This window comes from Pleurodeles waltl, chromosome 4_1 (assembly GCF_031143425.1).
Source record: "Pleurodeles waltl isolate 20211129_DDA chromosome 4_1, aPleWal1.hap1.20221129, whole genome shotgun sequence".
In the NCBI taxonomy this organism is placed as follows: Eukaryota; Metazoa; Chordata; class Amphibia; order Caudata; family Salamandridae; genus Pleurodeles; species Pleurodeles waltl.
Genome location: NC_090442.1, coordinates 419630484 through 419648295, shown reverse-complemented (window position 1 = coordinate 419648295; position 17812 = coordinate 419630484). Strand labels below are relative to the sequence as shown.

The 17812-nt window shown below is 41.4% G+C and overlaps 1 protein-coding gene across 2 annotated transcripts in view; it reads right to left on the bottom strand.

The window, feature by feature from the left end:
- Positions 1-17812, bottom strand: part of CDC123 (cell division cycle 123) — a 161242-nt gene that overhangs the window by 23264 nt on the left and 120166 nt on the right. For both annotated transcript variants that reach the window (XM_069228667.1, XM_069228668.1), the window contains exons 10-11: positions 8471-8499; positions 4679-4807 (exon numbers count right to left, since the gene is read on the bottom strand). In XM_069228667.1, the coding sequence (XP_069084768.1) occupies positions 4679-4807; positions 8471-8499 (158 nt within the window). The remainder of the gene's footprint in view (positions 1-4678; positions 4808-8470; positions 8500-17812) is intronic.

Genomic DNA, 17812 nt, shown 5'->3' with positions numbered 1-17812 from the left:
TACCCCCTTTGAGACGAAAGTGTACTTCTTCTTTGAGAAGAGTGAGATGTTGTTGGAAAAAGTCTGTGAGTACGAGAGAGTATAATTGGTAGAGTGAAAGTGAGCTCCAAAAAGTAACCATTTTGGATAATCAAAAGTATCCATTGATCTGTGGTAGTCTGAGATCATTGTGGGTAAAAACGTTGTAGCCTTCCCTCTACAGGAGTGGAGTGTGGTGGGAGGTGGAGGAAGTCACTGTTGGTGAAGAATGAAAAGCCTTTAGATGTACATGTTTTTATCTGCCCTTGTTATTATTCCCTTTAAAGGAATCTCTATAACAACCTCTGGAGTATGTTTGGGAGGTGGGGTTTGTTTGTGTGGAAGACTAGTCAGTAAATGATGACCGAAAGTCTCTTGAGAACTCTGGGCGGCGTAAATTACCTCTGTGTGCAATGGCTTGGGGTGCCCCCATAGCTTTGGCAGTTTGATTATCCTTGTTGAGCTTTCTCAAGTGTGGTGTCAATTTGCGGGCTAAATAAATGCTCTTTATCGAAGGGCGTGTTTAACACTGCCTGCTGTACTTCTGGTCTAACGCCGGAGCACCTCAGCCAGGCATGTCGTCTTATCATGACACTGGTATTAATACTGCGTGCTGCTGTATCAGCCACATCCAGCACACATCTAATTGAATGATTGGTAATAATTTGCCCTTCAGCTACAATTTCTGCACCTCTCTTGCGGTGTTCCTCAGGGAGATATTGTAGAAGGTCATCCATGGCATCCTTGCGTGCCCTGTCATAGCGGGATAGTAACGCCTGTGAGTTAGCAATACACCAGTGATTGGCTGCTTGAGCTGCCACCCTTTTACCTGCTGCATCTAGCTTTTTACTTTCCTACGCAGGAGGGAGTGTGTCTCATGTCGACTGTCTGTTAGCCCTTTTGTGAGCAATTGAGGCAGCAATGAAGTCAGGAGGAATCTGAGCCTTGGTAAACAAAGGATCCGTCGTGCTGCTTTTTATTTTTTGGCTATTTGGGAGTGATAACTCGTGCTCTCACTGGTTCTTTAACTATTTCATCTGTGTGCCTGAGCATGCCTAGGAGCATTGGAAGAAACTGACTTTCCTTATGTGTTGCACCCAGAGTATCAAATAGAAAGTCTTCTTCTATGGGATCAGTATACATGTGCATGTAATAAAATGTAGTGGCTCTAGCTACGACCTGTTGATATGAGGTGGAATCCTCTGGTGGTGAGGGTCTAGCTGGGTAGAGATCTAGATCATTAGGTGTAATAGTATCCAGTTCCTATGTATCCCACGGGTGTGGTTCATCTAATGTGTCTCCTAAGTCATGATCCACCCATGAGGTGAATTAGGTGGTGTAAACCCTGAAGGAGAAGGATCTGGAGAAGGAGGTGGAGAGGATTAAGGAGAAGGCAATGAGAGATGGAGCCTTGTCCTTGGTAGGCTTTTTTGGAGGTAAAGAATAGTTAAGCACCTCTTGAAAAGTCAATTTCCTCTTTAAAGGGAGAGGGGTGTTGTTATAATATGTTCTGCTCTTTCTTGAATCTGAAGTTGGCACTGTTGAGCATCCATAACTTCCAAAATTGGTTTCACCGGTGAAGGGGTGATCAAAGACTGTCCGGAATAAAATGAAGTCTTTTTTTAAATTTTCAAGTCCGAAGATTTTACTTTGTGGGATACTTTTGGCATTGAAACACAGGATAGCAGGGTTTTCCATTGGTGTCGAAATGGTTGGTAGGGAAGCACTCTGTGCAATGGTTGGGTGGGTGCCGGGGTGGAGGTACAGGCACATGAGGTAGATGCCAAAGATTTGTCTTTGGGATTTTTGTTGCCAAGCCCAAGGGCCAGGCATCTAAAGGAGTTTCTCTGCTCTGACCACGGCCGGAAGGCATTGGCGGGCCGGTAACCTCTTTAGTTGTAGTCTTTACTGGGGTTGAAGGGATCTTTTTACTCACGGTCGGTGCCGACTGCAACGGTTGACTTTAGATGTCGGATTGAACATCCGAGTCTGAGTCTTCAACGAAGGAGGACTGTTCTTGTTGTGCCTCCTCCTCCTGTGCATGCTCGTCGCCAAAGATGTGTGGTGTGTCGTCTAGAGTCCGAGGCGCCATTTCCATCTGAGAAGCTCTTCAGTCTCGAGTGTTTTCTTAGACCGAAAGGATAGACGGACGTCACACGTCTGCTCATTGTGGTCTGAGGAGAGACACAAATTACACACCTGCTGGTGGTCGGTGTGTGGAAATTTGGAGTGACATGGAGGGCAAAATCAAAATGGAGTCCGTTCCATCAGGTTTGCATACTTGGATGCCACACAGAGGAGATAGGGCTGAGAGGGCCGCGTATACCCCCCGAAGGGCAAAGAGTCGATTCCGGGCCTAAGCTGGAAACGAAGGCAGAGAGAGAGAGGAGAAAACGTGATCGAACAATAGCGAGGGTGATAGAAAGACAGAGAGAAAACCGTTATGGATTGTATCGAGTCGAGAACTTGGAGCGAGTGGAACATACGTCCAAACCTAACGGCGGAGAGAAACAATCTAACAAAGGACTCGATGCCCATGCACAGTATTACTGAGAGGAGGAGTCACTCGATCCCGTGACTCCAAAAGCTTTTTTGAAGAAAAACAAGTTGTACCACTCCGAACCCAACACTAGATGGTGAGTTTACGCATAGCATGTGTACCTACAGCCACACATGCCATCGAACACCTACTTCCTGCAAAAGGTAGGGTTTGACCCAGTGGCGGCCCGTCCTTTAGGGCGGAGGGGCCACGCCCCCCCACCCCATGAAGAGTGTCTGTCAGGCTGAACAAAGGTCAGCCTGACAGACACTCTTTATGTTCAGGTCAGGCAGCCAGGAGCAGACATGCGCGATTTGCGCAGACTCCTAGCTGCCTGAGCTGAACTTTGCTGGGCTGAGGAGATCACAACCCTTATGGGCGTGATCTCCTCGGCCCAGCAAAGGTGCCTCCAGGCCCTCCCCTGGGTGACGTGGAAAGCGTCACCCATTGACACTCTCCCTGGGCGCTTCAGGTTTAAGCCCTGAAGTGCCCAGGGCGAGTGTCAATCAGTGACACTTCGTCACAGAGTGAGGTGGGGTCAGCAGTCTCACTGACCCCATCCCACTCTGTGACGAGGCTGGGACTGCTGCCTTCCCTCATTGGCTGACCTAAGGTCAGCCAATGAGGGAAGGCAGCAGTCCCAACCCTCCTGGGACCTGGAAGCTGAAGGTAAGTGTGTGTGTGTGTGTGTGTGTGTGTGTGTATGTGTGTTATGTTTTCCTTTGAATGTTTGGTGCGCGCGTGCATGTTTGAGTGTTATGAGTGTTGTTCATGGATGTGCTTGCGTGTGTGTGTGTGAAAGAATGAATGTGTTTGATCTTGTAAAATGAATGTTTGGTGCGTGCGTGCATGTTTGAATGGAATGAGTGTTGTTACTGGATGTGAGTGCGTGCGTGCAAGAATGAATGTGTGTGAATTTGTAAAATGAATGGTGCGTGCGTGCATGTTTGAATGGAATGAGTGTTGTTAATGGGTGAGCGTGCGTGCGTGTCTGGGTGTGAAAGAATGAGTCTGTGTGTGTGTTTGTGTGTGTGCCCCGCCCGCCCTCCTCCCAAAGCTGCCGGCCGCCACTGGTTTGACCCTTACCAGCTTAACAGAAACAAAGGTTGTAAGGATGGGCTGGGATGGTGCAAGGTGCGTGCAGATCCTGCTTCCAAGTTCAAGTGACTGCAGAACTATAACAGTCTTCTTATTTAGTCATTGCAAAGAAAACAAGTGCATGGTCTGGAACACTAAATTCAATGGTTTGTTGGAGATAAATTCTGGATACATTTTAATAAATGCTACAAAATGGTTGACTTACGTAGATACTCAAAAGGACATCTAAAAAGACTAAATGATAGCCAGGCAGCCCTTTAATTCCTCTTTAGCTATGAACACAGCAAAGAGGGGGATAGCAAGAATACTGAAGAAAAGCTAGCACAAGGCTTGCTCCTTACCAGGGAAAGAACTCCCAACAGACTGACGTAACGGAAGGCGGGCTAGCTTCAAATATCAATCTGACAAGGACCATGTCCTTAGTCTATGGACATAATGCTTAAAGTGAACGAAGCTGGAGGTGGTAATGTTTGGTAACAATGCACAAGTTGTTTAGCCTTTAGTAGCTCACAATGATTTTCAGTGATCAAAATTAGCTCTCACTACAGAAAAGGATAGTGACCCCCTACTCTGAAAGTATAGCCTATCCTCTTCCCAAAAGAGGGTCAGCTGAAGATGACTTGACTGAGACCGATACTCAGTCTGCCTTTCTCTTAAGACCCAATTATCAGAAACCTCTAATCGGGTGCTAAACAAAGAATGAACTGGGCTTGAAGAAACAGTGCTCTCCACCTGAAACTATCTCTCGTAATAAACTTTGGGAAAACTGAAGAAGTGCACCGTTTTGCTCTTCTAGCATTGGTTCTATCAATCACCTGTTTTTCTAAGGAGACCAAGGAATTATTAATAATCTGAAATTTTTCCGGTTTTTCATGCAAATGCCCTCCTTCTCTTTTTCAGATACAGCGGTCACTGTTAGGTATTTGGAACTAAATAGCTCTACATGGTTAAGAAGTAAACCTTTAATACATTTATATTGGTGATTAAAGGCTTTGAGCCCCAAATGGTAAAGGTTTTTCTTACCTGTTCACTACCTTCCATCTCACCATGGACACTGCTCAATGCGTTGCCCGATGTCAGTTCTTCCCAAGTAAATAGAAGTGAATCAGTTATTTCACCAAAGGGGTTGAAATCGATTAACCATATCTTCCCCTGCAACCATGAAAAAAATATTTAAATTTTAAGACTTCTGGTCTATGAATTATTTTTGGTTAAGACAAACACATTCACCCTTCTACTATAGTGCAATTTCAGCATGGCTATTGTGTCAAAGATTTTCATTCCTCCAGCTCTTTCCAATTTCCTCTGGTGGCAAGGGATGAGAAGTCCAAAAAAGAAAAACGTTTAGTGGTAACTGGGTTTATTATGAAGGATACACTCCAACAAAGGGATTCTCACCTCAGTAAAGTGTTTAAATGGAAAGGGCCAACTCCGGAAATGCGACACCAAGCCCAATAAATCATTACAAATAACACTAACCCCTCACAAAGACGACAGGTCTGAGAGGGCTAGGTCACATTTGGTGAGCCTACCGCAGCACGTGGTTCACGGAGCTGGAACACCCGTATTACTCTAACTCCCTGTTTCTTAGCCTATTTTTGAGGCTTGTGAAGAAGTTACAAAAGATTCAAAATGGTGTGGTGAACATGGTCCTTGGAAAACCATGCTTCTCCTCTGCTGCACTTAACATCCTCCATTGGGTCCCTGTGGAAAAAGAAGCCTTCAAATCCCTCTGTCAAATATTTAAAGCTCTGCATGACATTGATTCCTTCCTATCCGAGGTAGAAATTAATCAACTATGTTTCTGTCCGTTCTCTTTGTCCCAAGGAAGCCTTATTATAAAAATTCTGTGAGTTAGATGGGTGAGGGGCAAGTGGAGAATCCTTCTTCGTAAATGCAAACAAACTGTGGAACGGTCTTCCACTCAGGACTACCCATCTGCTGCATTTTAGGAAAGCATTGAAGACTTGGCTGTACAGGAGTTCACATTTTCGTACCTGATTTATCTTGTTCAAATCTTGTTCAAATGCCACCTAATAACAGTAGGGCATGGGCACTAATGCTAAAAATAGTTATATACAAGTCGAGTACAATCCACCCAATGGATTACTCCACAACTCTTCCAGATACTTTACTAATGTTCCCATCTTTTGACCCTGGCCCAACCAACAGCATATCCAAGCTATTCTGTTTCTGTTCACCAACTCCAGGGAAGATGACACACCTATACTCATTCACTCCAACTCTTCTTTGCAGAGATATACTCCTATGAATTCATTGACATCCACCCCATGCAACCTAAGAGAGATTTAGGGGGTCATTGCGAGTTTGGCGGACGGAAAAGGCTGTACACCAAACTCCTGTGGTCAGGTTACTGCCAGTGCAGTCCCCTTCCCGTGAGCCACATTAAGAGTTTCCGCCTGCTGGCCAAGCGGAAATAGGCCTACAACATTATGAAACGCTGGCAGAGTAATTAACTAGCTAATATTGACGGAGTCAATATTCAGTGGTAGTTAAATGACCCTAGCCCTCAGTACCAGTTTCTCCAGAAAGGCGGTGTTGTGGGGGTGAAAGAACTTGCAGTTCACTTGCACGGCGTCCTAATGTAATATAATTAAAATGAAAGCAGCCTTTACTGTGAAGAGCCTTAAACAACAGCTGTATATAGTACTGAAGGGCATCTTAAGCCTTAAGGGTGTCTTACGATAAAGGTCAATATCAAGTTTACTACTTATTTCTGCATAACAAATGATTTGGGAGGAAACATGCAAGTCGAACCTTTATTAACTGATGTCTTAAAGACAGCTGGTCAGGTAAACATGCAAAGGCAGAAAGGACAGACAACTTTTCACTTTGCCCACCACAAGGCCTTACTGCTCCAATGAAACAACAAACAGATAACATCAAAAAGTCTTGCTTACAACACTGCGCATTCTCAATGCGGGTGAACTGATGTAGCCAGAAAGCACCCACCGCTCAAATATGTTCTGCTCTTCGAATTAAGACTACACTCATGGACCGCCAGATGACACCTGTTCAGTTTGTCCGTTCCGGCATTCAGAAACCCTGCTAGGTGACTGCTAGTCCGAGCACCTCACGAGACATGGCACCTTTTCACACAGGAAATTTAGAGGATTGTTCCTGAATGCACCTCCTTCCTACTTCTTCACTAGGGTTCCCTGAGACCTGGTCTCATATAAATGTTATTAGGTCTCAGGAAACACATGAGACATAATCCTCATAAAAGGGGGACCAAGTGTTTAGAAATTTAAGTGAACAAAACAATAGTAAATATGAAACCCTTTGAAAAAATGCATACAGTGGATTGGGACTTTGCTAACTTTAGCTATTTATCTTAAGGGCAGATGAAGCATGCACAAGACAGCATGAACCAGTAAAGACAGAGCTAGAGGGTGTCACAGAGGGAAAGGAGGCAGTGGACAGCAGGGAAGCCTGAAGGGACAAGCACATTAGAGAACGCTTCATCTGGTAGAAACATATTCTATTTGCAGATTCCTTTTGCATTGGGAAGGGATGGAAGGCAGTTTTCAGGGAGATATAACCCAGAGGGAAAGGGGCAAGAGGGAGCCAGTGGACCCATTTGCAAAGTACTAGAAGGCAAGATGAGCCTTCTAGAGATAAATACCTGGAACAAAGGAGGAATAGAACAGGAGACGAAAGGATGGAGGAATATGAGGGAAAAAACACAGAAGGTATGGGCCTGTTACAAAAGTCCCTACCACAAAGGGGGGCTCATTGAGTTTAGGGTCTATTACACAGAAAGACACAGAACAAAAAGGATCAAAGGAAGAGAAATTGAAATTGGCTAGAGGAATGATGGTTCAAACTAACACAGAAACCTAGCTTCCCTGATTCATGGCAGAGTTTGGTGTTATATTTGTAAATAACTGCACCAATCCAGTACATAATCACACTTTAAGAACATTTCTGGCTTCCATAAAGTGACAGTACGCTCCTCAGTCAATCAGGAGTGTATCTCTGAACCTACAGACAAGCTTTCCAAGAAATAAAGGGAAAAAAATCAAAACCAACCAGACTCTGATATTGCAGATGGAAAATTCCAAAAAGAAAACGGAGCTTCAAAGCCATCAACAGAAATTCAGTAAAGTTCAAAGTGAGACCTGGCCACCAGAGAGTATTTAAACTAAGAGTTTAAAAAGCATAGCACTGATTTTCGTTGACAGTCCTACTGGTGGACCCCTTTGTACCACGACTGAAGGTCTGTGACTTCTAAAGGTGCCCATATGTGAGCTGAATCCTGGTAAGTGATGGATCCGGCCCAGCAATTTAATTATTTATTGAATACAGAAGGAGACTGAGAAGTTCCTATCACAAATGTTATTCTTGAAGTTCTTATGACAAATGTTATTCTTGAAGTTCTTATGACAAATGTTATTCTTGAAGTACCACATTAGAATCCTCTTGCACAGTGTACATTTCTTTTTTGGTATGTGAAACTATGCAGAATCTGATGCTAACATCCAGTACATGTCAAATGACAATTACCATTAGTCATTTTTCTGACTATCTGCAAGGCTTTGTGTCTACACCTCAATAAAATGATTACCAATGATTTTCAAACTTCCCCGATCAAGTAGACGCCCATCCGTTTATATTGCTTTTAAGATTTTGAATACACGCCAACATTTTAGTACTATTTAAGAAAATAAAAGGCATTCAATCATTTTTTATACAAAATAAGTCACATGAAGCAGTTTCAGTTCATTTACAAATAAATACACAAACTATTCAGTGCAGTATAGAAGAAAAAAAAAAAAGATTCTGATGACTTACCCAACTGTCTCTGTAGACATCAAAAACAACTAAATAAAAACAGACATGCTTGGTTTCAGATACTCTTATTGGGGTAGAATAATACACGACATATTGTGAACATTTCCGTTCATTATAAGAATACGTCACAAGAAGATAACAAAATATACTGGAATAATAAACTCACAATACTTGGCGATTAATACATCAAACGGAGGGATGCCTTTCAAGGAGTATTTTGCATATATGTAAGCAAATTATTTAATAAAACTGTGCAATTGGTCGGTACGAGTTACACACAAAAAACAAAACATTAGCTTCGATTTAACTGTGTTTAACACAAAGCCCGATCAAACTAAAACATTATCGTTGGTACATCAATGGATCGAGCAGAAATCAAAGCGACAAAATCAAATAGTAAGGAAGCAAAATTCAGATTTCCAAGTTTTAGCTTCATGACTATTCTTTCCCCTTACCATTGCAAAAAATGCCTAAAGAACAGTCACATTTCTAGTTTGTTGTCATTTAAATATTACTGTGTATGGTTAACACCTTAAGGAGAGGGCATGGATAGTATTAAGTCTAAATATGATGTAAGAATATGTATTGTTTCCGTTTGATAGTCGCATATTTGAATGTTAAATATCTTGTATTCATTATGTCGTGACAGTGTGCATATTTTCACAAGCAGAGAGTGTCTGGCAGTCTTCAGAACTCACAACATGCCTCACTGCCAGCTGCCTACACTTTTCAGACTGGGTTTCCTGTCCTGCAGCTACCTATTTAGTATATATAACAAGCATTTGCAATGCAATAGATCTCACATTTGTGAAAGTTAGAGCTATTAGCTTTGAAAATGGCATTGTTTATTTTTTTTAAACTTCTTTTTGTATGCAGTTGAGGGATGATATGTGCATTAAGCTATTGCCATTCGCTAGAGCCCAGAGCTAGAGTACCACAATATAGGAAATGGATTATTAGGGAAGGGAGACCAGAGTAATAAACTAGCTGTGAAAAAAAATAAGTTACAACATCCTAGAAAAAGCAAATACTGAGAGAATGCAAGACTAAGTAAAGCATGTGAAATGTAAGCAGGAACAATATGGCTACATTAACGCTTTTACACTTATAACATGCTGGCTGAAAAAACCCTGCAACATTTACTGTTCTAATGTGCACGAAGCAGGGAAAAGGGTGGAATACCACAGGCTGCCACTACGTGTCTTTTGGGACCTCTTTTGGCCACATAAAGCACTGCAGTCTGCAATCTTTACTTCAACACATCGCCAATGACTTTTGGGCACCGTACTGAAAAATGAAGTGCAGCACCGGTTTTGAGTAAAGTTTTACGTTGTGCATTCAGTTTATGAGGGTGGGAACACAAGAGTAATATGCTGTTTGAAAAAATATATATTACGAGGTCGCGCTATATGAAACTTCATGTAGTCATGTGAAGCACTCGTCTGATCATTTTCGTGATGTATGAAACTACAAGTCCTTGTGTAAAGTGCTCAGGCAGCACAAAGAAACAGCGCATGCCTAAAACAAGGAAAAGGAAGAAACAACACAGCAGCACGAAGACAAAGGAAAAAAATAGTGTACCACACTAAGCTATATGGCCAATCGTGCAGTAACTCATGTAACAGGGTCAGTCTGCAAGGCGGTAAAGAAAGCATCCTCAAGGCGGGACAAACGTGAAGCATTTACCTACGAAATCAGGTGAATTTTGAAAGGCAGGCAAAGGAACAAGTGGAAGTGATGTAAGTGAGATGGGTGTTGTTAAAGCTCACAGATGTAGATTACAACATGTCGAGAGACCGCGATTGCAAGCTGCCTAGGCTCGACCTAAAGCGGAACTGTCACAGAATTGCTCTGGTGTAAGGTTCCCAAGACTACACTATCGTTGTTCTGGCTCCACGGATGTCTCGCTGGTTTGCAGATCTTCAGTTTCAACAGCACGGTTCTGTGAAATGTACATTTTTTTTCACTTTGTGCTAATGCTAGGCAAACATTAGTGAATTCCATCAAGGGCTGCAATCATCCTACGTGATTAGGGTGTGGTGTTGTCATTGCTGACCAGCATAGGATACATTTATGTTCCAACCTCTGGAAGCAAAGCAGAAATCAGCATCTTCAACTTCATGCATCCTACATGGGGACACTGTGTGGTGGCCTTGCTGATTAATGTGAAACTTGCATGCGATTCATCCTGTTGACGGGACACAAAGTGTTCACAACCATGCGACTACTCGCAAGCCACGTGATGACGTCACCACCATCTGCCGATCATGGATGCATCATAAGTTGCATGAAAAAGTGAAAGTGTCCCAGATCTTCAGGCGTCTTTAAAAAAACTTTATATTGCAGAGTAGGTGAATTTCTTTGGACACCCTGGTTGGAAATCAGTGATGTGCACACCTTTACCCTTAAACCTTGCTAGCAAAGCTCACACTTTATTAAGAATGAATCACAACAGTGATGCACACACTGATTCCGAAATCAAAAATCATACTAAAAAGTGATGGATGGAATGCTTGAATTAATCTCAGCTACTGGTAATTATGCCAGCTGCATCCCAATCCATCATTATTTTGCACATCATTTCACCTCAGTTTGGAACCAGCCACTTGACCCTGCTCTAATCAGAACAGTCCAGTCCAAACTGCCAAGCCAGATCCTCCCTAAACCGGAACACAAGCAAACCAGGAACAGTTCTGCCCTAGTTATAGGCTCATCAGCTGGGTACCGCTTGGTTCTAGTGACACAGTGTGTACAGGACCCACGTCTGGGCAAACCTACCCACTTAGGGTGACACATTAAAGTACACAAAAAAAGTGGTGGATGAAAGGCTTGAATTAATCTATCATTATTTTTGCACACCATGTCATCTTAGTTTGGACCCATCTATATGCAAAATAGTCCAGCCCGAACTGCAAGTCGTTTTACTGCAAAGAAGCATAATATTGTTCCCCCACCTTCTTTACTACTAAATGCTGGTCTTCCTGATGATTGGGAGCAGAGGAGGAAAGATTTTGAAGAATATTCGGACCTAATTGGGAGGAAGCTATCATGTAGGTAGAAATATATGCTCTACTAAGCCTTTTTTTTTTAGCTAAAGGTAGGAAAATCCTCAAGCACCTCCCTCATCTATCAGTGATGGGTGAAGGGGATGCTGAGGATGATTATGCATCTGCAATGAAAACGTTGGACGTTGGTTTTAAACCACACAAAAAATGTAATACTAGACAAGCATAAATTCTATAGGGGACATCAATTTCCTGGTGAATCAATAGAAAGTTTTATGGATGCTTTGAGAATCATGAATTTGATGTGTGAAAACATGAACTTCGAAGGGGAAATGATAAGGGATCAAACTGTAGACGACACAAACAATTGAAAAATTAAACAACCTCTTTCAACCACAGCAAATTTGACTTTGAACAAAGCAGTAGAAATAGCAGCAGGAATTGAGAGTACTGCACCCAACATGTCACAGCAAAACCTCAACAGCTCATTCTGTAAAAATAATGCTCTCAAATCAAGGAGGAAGACAAATACAGTTTCTGCTACATGAAGGGCTGTTATATGATCTCAGTGTGGTGGTAATCATTTAAGGAAGTAGTCAAGATGTGTCAAATGGAGGAATAGGGTAATTTCACAATGAATGATAAGTCTAGTAAGAAGGTGCATTTGAAACTGAAAAATGCTATTAGTGAGTCTGACAAGATATCTAAATTTCCAATCCTAATGGTGGAACTATTTTGTTGTGTGTGGATTTAATTACACTTGATGAAGATGAGAACAAAAGAAAGTTAGCAATGCAAGTGGGTACCAGTGTAGTCAGACAACTGTACTGTCAAATTAATGTGGGTGATGTTGAGGTGAACATGAGGGCAGATAAATGACTGGGCAAAATTTAGTATTACCACACTGAGAGAATCTACAGCCAGACCTGCGTCATATGGGGGTAAACTTATAGAAGCCTTAGGTGAATCTGCCACAATTGTGTCATTCAAAGGTAACAACTCCCCGGCTAAAGTTATGTTGCCAAAGATGGCTATGTTTATTAAGATGGCTGGAACAAAGGTACATTGAAATAATTTTAGATCCCAACAATTCTGACCAAGTTCTTTTAAACAAGGAATGCTGAACGTGTGCGTACTGCAGCAGTCTGTTGGAAGAAAGTGTGAAGCATGGTTTTCTGGAGCATCTACCTAAAAATTAAGTAAATTGAAGGGTTTCATACACAAAATTAAAATCAAGTCGGATGTTAGGCCAATAGTGCCCAAGGGTCAGAAGGGTGCCACTTGTTTCCAGACCGAAGTTGCATAAGAAATCTGCTAAACTATATGACTAAGACATCTTATATAAGGTCCAGAATGGTTATCTCCCATAGTGCTGGCTCGGAAGGGAAATGGGTGTTTGAGAATGAATGTAGATCTCACAGTCCTGGGTGTTAGAATTTAAGTAGAAAGGCATCCCCTGCCCATCATCACAGAAATGCTACAACTACTTAAGCGGGCAAGGGTCTTTTCCATCTTGAACATGGCTTCACTATACTATCAGGTTGCCCCAGACTCCTAGTTATGCCATTTTACTACTTTCGTTACTCTAGAAGGGGCATTTCATTGAAAAAACATGCCTTTTGGATTGACTTCCATATGTTCTGAAATTCAGCACTTGATGGGAATGATATTCAAGAATAGTGAGGGATTCATGTGCTCTCAAGATGATCTGCTAATATATGCAGTGGAGCAGGCAAACCACGACCAGAAGCTTGCACAGGTTTTGTCAATACTTGAGGAAAGAGGTGTTACCATACGAACAGAAAAATGTAAATATAGCATGACGTTTGTTGATTAAGTGGGTCACAAGCTGTCAGTCCATGGTGGAGAACCTAAGACTGAGGCCCCAGTGCCCCACAGAAAGGATCAATTACAACAATTTATGGGTCTTATAGAATTTTAAGCCCAGCTCATTCACAAATGTGCTGAGAGGACTCATTCTATGTGTAAGCTATCGAAGAAAGGCAAACAATTAATTTGAGATGATGACTGCATGCTTGTATGTGGCTAAATAAAAAAAGATTTTGCTGAGCTGTGCCACTTAACCCTTTTGATACCCATGATTCTATCATTGTGTGGTGGTTATTTCAGAAGGGAGGTGGCAAAGATGAACTGTTGGCATTTTTTAGCCATATCTTGCAAGCTGCAGAGCCATTATATTCCGATGATGAATAAGAGGCTCTAGCTTGTTGGTGGGGGAAATCAACCATTTTCATCATTACCTGTGGAGGTCCGAATGTATTTTTCGTGTTGATCAGAAGCCATTGGTCAATTTGTAACTAAGGGAGCTGGTAAAGCTATGCCTAAAATAGCTTGTAATAATATTTTTATCATAACAAATACATCCTTGAAATAAAATAAAAAATACAGAGACTGTCTATATAGGCTGTCATACGTCTGACCTGGTGGGTGATAATACTCGAAGATTTCCAATTCCAATCTTGATATTTTCTGGCATATTGCATCAAAATTATCTGTGGTTAAGAGTTTCCTCAGAAAATGTAATACTAGTGTTCTCAAGAGCCAAAGTGGTAGAACTAGCACATGAATGTGTATATTCAAGCTAAAAAGGAGGTTTATTGAACTGTTATGGTGCCCGGGTTTGGACAAGTTGGTGGTGCACATCTTATGTAGTGAATGATAAGTCACAGGTCACCATGCCATGTTCTGTGGTGCTGTCCCGGCTCCAGACAAGGTGTGGTCCAAATGTACGACTGATCTAATTGGTCCCTTGAACTTCTTGAGGGGTGAGGTCAAGTATTGTATAGTAGTAGTTATTTAATATTAGTCTCGATGGTCAGAAGTTGGTTTCATTAATAGCATTACCACATCTAAAGTTAATGTATTTTTGGAACATTTGCTCTTTAGATTGCCAGATGGAATTGTCATTGACAATGGTCCTCAATTTGTTTAGAAGAAAGCTGAGGATTTCTTTGAGTTCTAGGCATCAAGAATATCACTACTTCTTTATATCAACACAGGAGCAATGAGCTTGTAGAGTGGTGCAACAGGTCAGTCAAAAAATATTTAATTGTCTTTGGTCAGTGGATTGGGTACATACGTTGAAGAATTTCTTGTGGGCAACTCACACTATTACCAATTTCAATACCAAAGTTTCAGCTTTTGTGTTTTGAAAGGAAAGCCTATTGGTACAAAAATGAACAGGTTGTGGATGGAAAGAGAAGTTTACTGTTAGAACTCATACGTGATGTAAGTTGTAAGCGAAAGACTGCTCAAGACGTATATGAAAAGGTTGGAAACTGCAAGTTGTATGTGAAGGTGGGTGAAATTGTCAAAGTCAAACTACATAGAACCTCTGGGAGAAGGAATTCTAATTTTTCTACTCCAAAAAAAAGCTGGGCAAGTAGAGAATATATTGGTGAGATTGATCAATGGGAAATATTGGAATGAAGAAACTACCAGTTTTGACTACTGATTCCAGGTAGACACACATTACCACTGCCCATAAACTGATGGTCCATCCTAGATGTCACATTGAGGATTCATTGTTCCTGCTGTGTGTTCCAAACAGATAATCTAGGAAAAGTGTTCCTCATAAGAAATTGTGAGTTTACGGTTTGTAACCAACTGCAACACGTGAGCTTTTTCTTTACAGGGTTAGGGATTATAATTATAAGGGAGATGATGTGTTGAGTGTAACTATCAGGTAAAATAATGTAGACTGTCGGCATTTGAAGCTTATGGAGAAGTTAATGCATATCCTGGCTCCTTGCCAGCTGCATACTTAGATGTAAAATAACATTTCCTTTGCTTACTGTTTCATCAAAGTACACATCTTTTCAGAAAGAAGATGATGGGCTAGGTAATACGAGTTCAATGAACATGTTTAGTGATTTTAATTTGGCATTCATCCACAGCTGGGTGCAAAAGAATAACAAAACATTTTCCAACCTTTGCACCAGGGGCACAAAAAGCAGCTCTGTTCTACGATCTTGTCAACAGAAAAGAGGGCATCATAGCTAGGAAATGTTTTCTCTCATTTGCTCATGCAGCAGTTCTTGTTACACACGCGCTATTATATATATATATATATATACACTTAACTTACTGCATATTGTCGTTTACCCCCTAGCAAACAACTACAAACATAGATGATAGATCCAAGCAGTTTAAAAAAACTGCCTAATGAAACCATCCTACAATACCTAATGCAGAAACCTGGCAGCAAGGCAAATATAAGATGAAAGTACTTAAAACAGATATGCAGAGAATAAACTATTGTTTCATCTTGAACATATAATTTTTTTCTGACCACCACTAATGAAAATATACGATTGAGCCCATTAATACCATCCTCACTCAACAGTGCTTGCAGCCATCCATTCTTAACAATTCGCGCTGAGGATACAGTCTGAAGAAACCCGCTCATCCTCTTCATTCTAAATGTCTTTCATACCTGAATTCACCTGAGACTTCAAATACCTTCCCGACACTCGCCTAACTAATGCTTTTATATCAGCCTTTTCATGTTCACTTCTTCATAGAGCTTCAACTGTGCACATGCAATGTGGGTGTGTCATACACAGGCTCTCTCAAAACCTCAACAAAACAACCTAATCGAACATTGCTTCAGCATACTTTAGCCTCTGTATCATCACCTTTTGTTTTCCAAGAGGATTTCTACCATCTACTTTACCAGAGACCCCTTTTCCTCATGCATTATATTATTGGTTTATAACCCATTCTTTCCGAGACAAGTGTCCTCTTCACATATAATGAGACTGCTCTCAGCAATCTCACTTATCTTTCAAAGAAAACGTTTTGACAAATAATTGTACCCCAACATTTATTCCACATTCATACAAGTAATTGAAGACTGGAATGCCAACACCTTTGTATAGCTATGACATCACTTCATAAAAAAATCGATACACGTTCATGCTTTAACTATGAAATCAGTGTTCGTCTCTTACTGACGAAATGAATATATATATATATATATATATATACATTCCGAGTCATAACCCATTAATGCGTGCTTTATATATGACTACACAGTTTGAATATGAATGTTAAGTGAATGTAAATGACATGAATCATAGCTACAATGTCAGAGACAAGTCTTATATCACAAAACAAAGTACTATGAAAGGAAAAATGCCAGTGGGTGAAACTGAAGCAGGGCAACATTTATAATTCTTACTAGGGGGACTCAGTTCCTGGATAGAAAAAGTAATAAATGAGTGGCTTTGCTTTTTCAACTATCGATACAATGATCTTCTTGTACCTCCTAAAAGGTTAATGGGGCATATAAAACCAATAGGGACAGTCTGTTACCAAAGGTGTATAACTTTTTCATTAGTTCCAATCTTTCTGGTGGATACTCTATTTACCTGAAGATGCCTCATCTTTTGAATATTCCCCAAGCACAGACTGGATCTGGAAATTTTTCGCAGGTATCCCGATGGCAGTAGGGGACACCTGCTCCATTTCAACACCATAAGTGATGCTATAGAGACGTCAGTGCAGGAATATAGAGCTCCCAAGATGTCTGACAAAAGTTTCCAATCAACTTTTCCAGTCCCAATGAGGCTCCAGGATGAGATCAACATCCGTAGTATAATGGTGAAATGCAAAACAAATACGTGGAACCTTATTACGGTCATTATATTATATACAAAACAACAATGTTGGGGCTTTTTGAAATAGCCTATGAACATCTTTGAAGACCGAAAGGAGGGTGGGATCGGTGAGCAATCTGAAGATTAATGGAGTATTCACCAGTGCTTAATTTGTAAATAAAGACGTGCTGGTGCCCAAAGCCCTCCTTTTAAAATTGCGGCAGCTGCAATTAATTGTGCGAGCAGGGAATACTGAGGTGGCGTAATCCTGAAGACACCTCAGGCTTCTTCGATCCATTTAAAGCCACTCCATGCCCCGCTCACTCTAGCAGCTTTCTACTTTCTCCCATTGTGACGCTTTTTTGTTTTTTCCTTCCTCCGTCTTTCCCATATGTGTCTTTTGCTTGCAGTATAAATGCTTGAGCCAGAAGAATAAGCCCCGGCCATGAAAAATAAGTGCCGGTGCTCTGCACCGGAAACAACAAGCACAAATTAAGCACTGGTATTCACAAGAAAGGCACTTCACAAAGGTAAGTAACATTTTTTTCCTGACGAATACTTCGACCTGCAGATTCCTCACAATAACAGATTTCCAAGCAGTACACCACTTGGAGGAGGGACTTAAAGGGATAGTGAGGAGGTCCTGAAGAACAAGTGTCTCAAAATGGCCATCCCTTCACACTTCGGAACCCAAGTAGCAATGCTTAGCAAAAGTA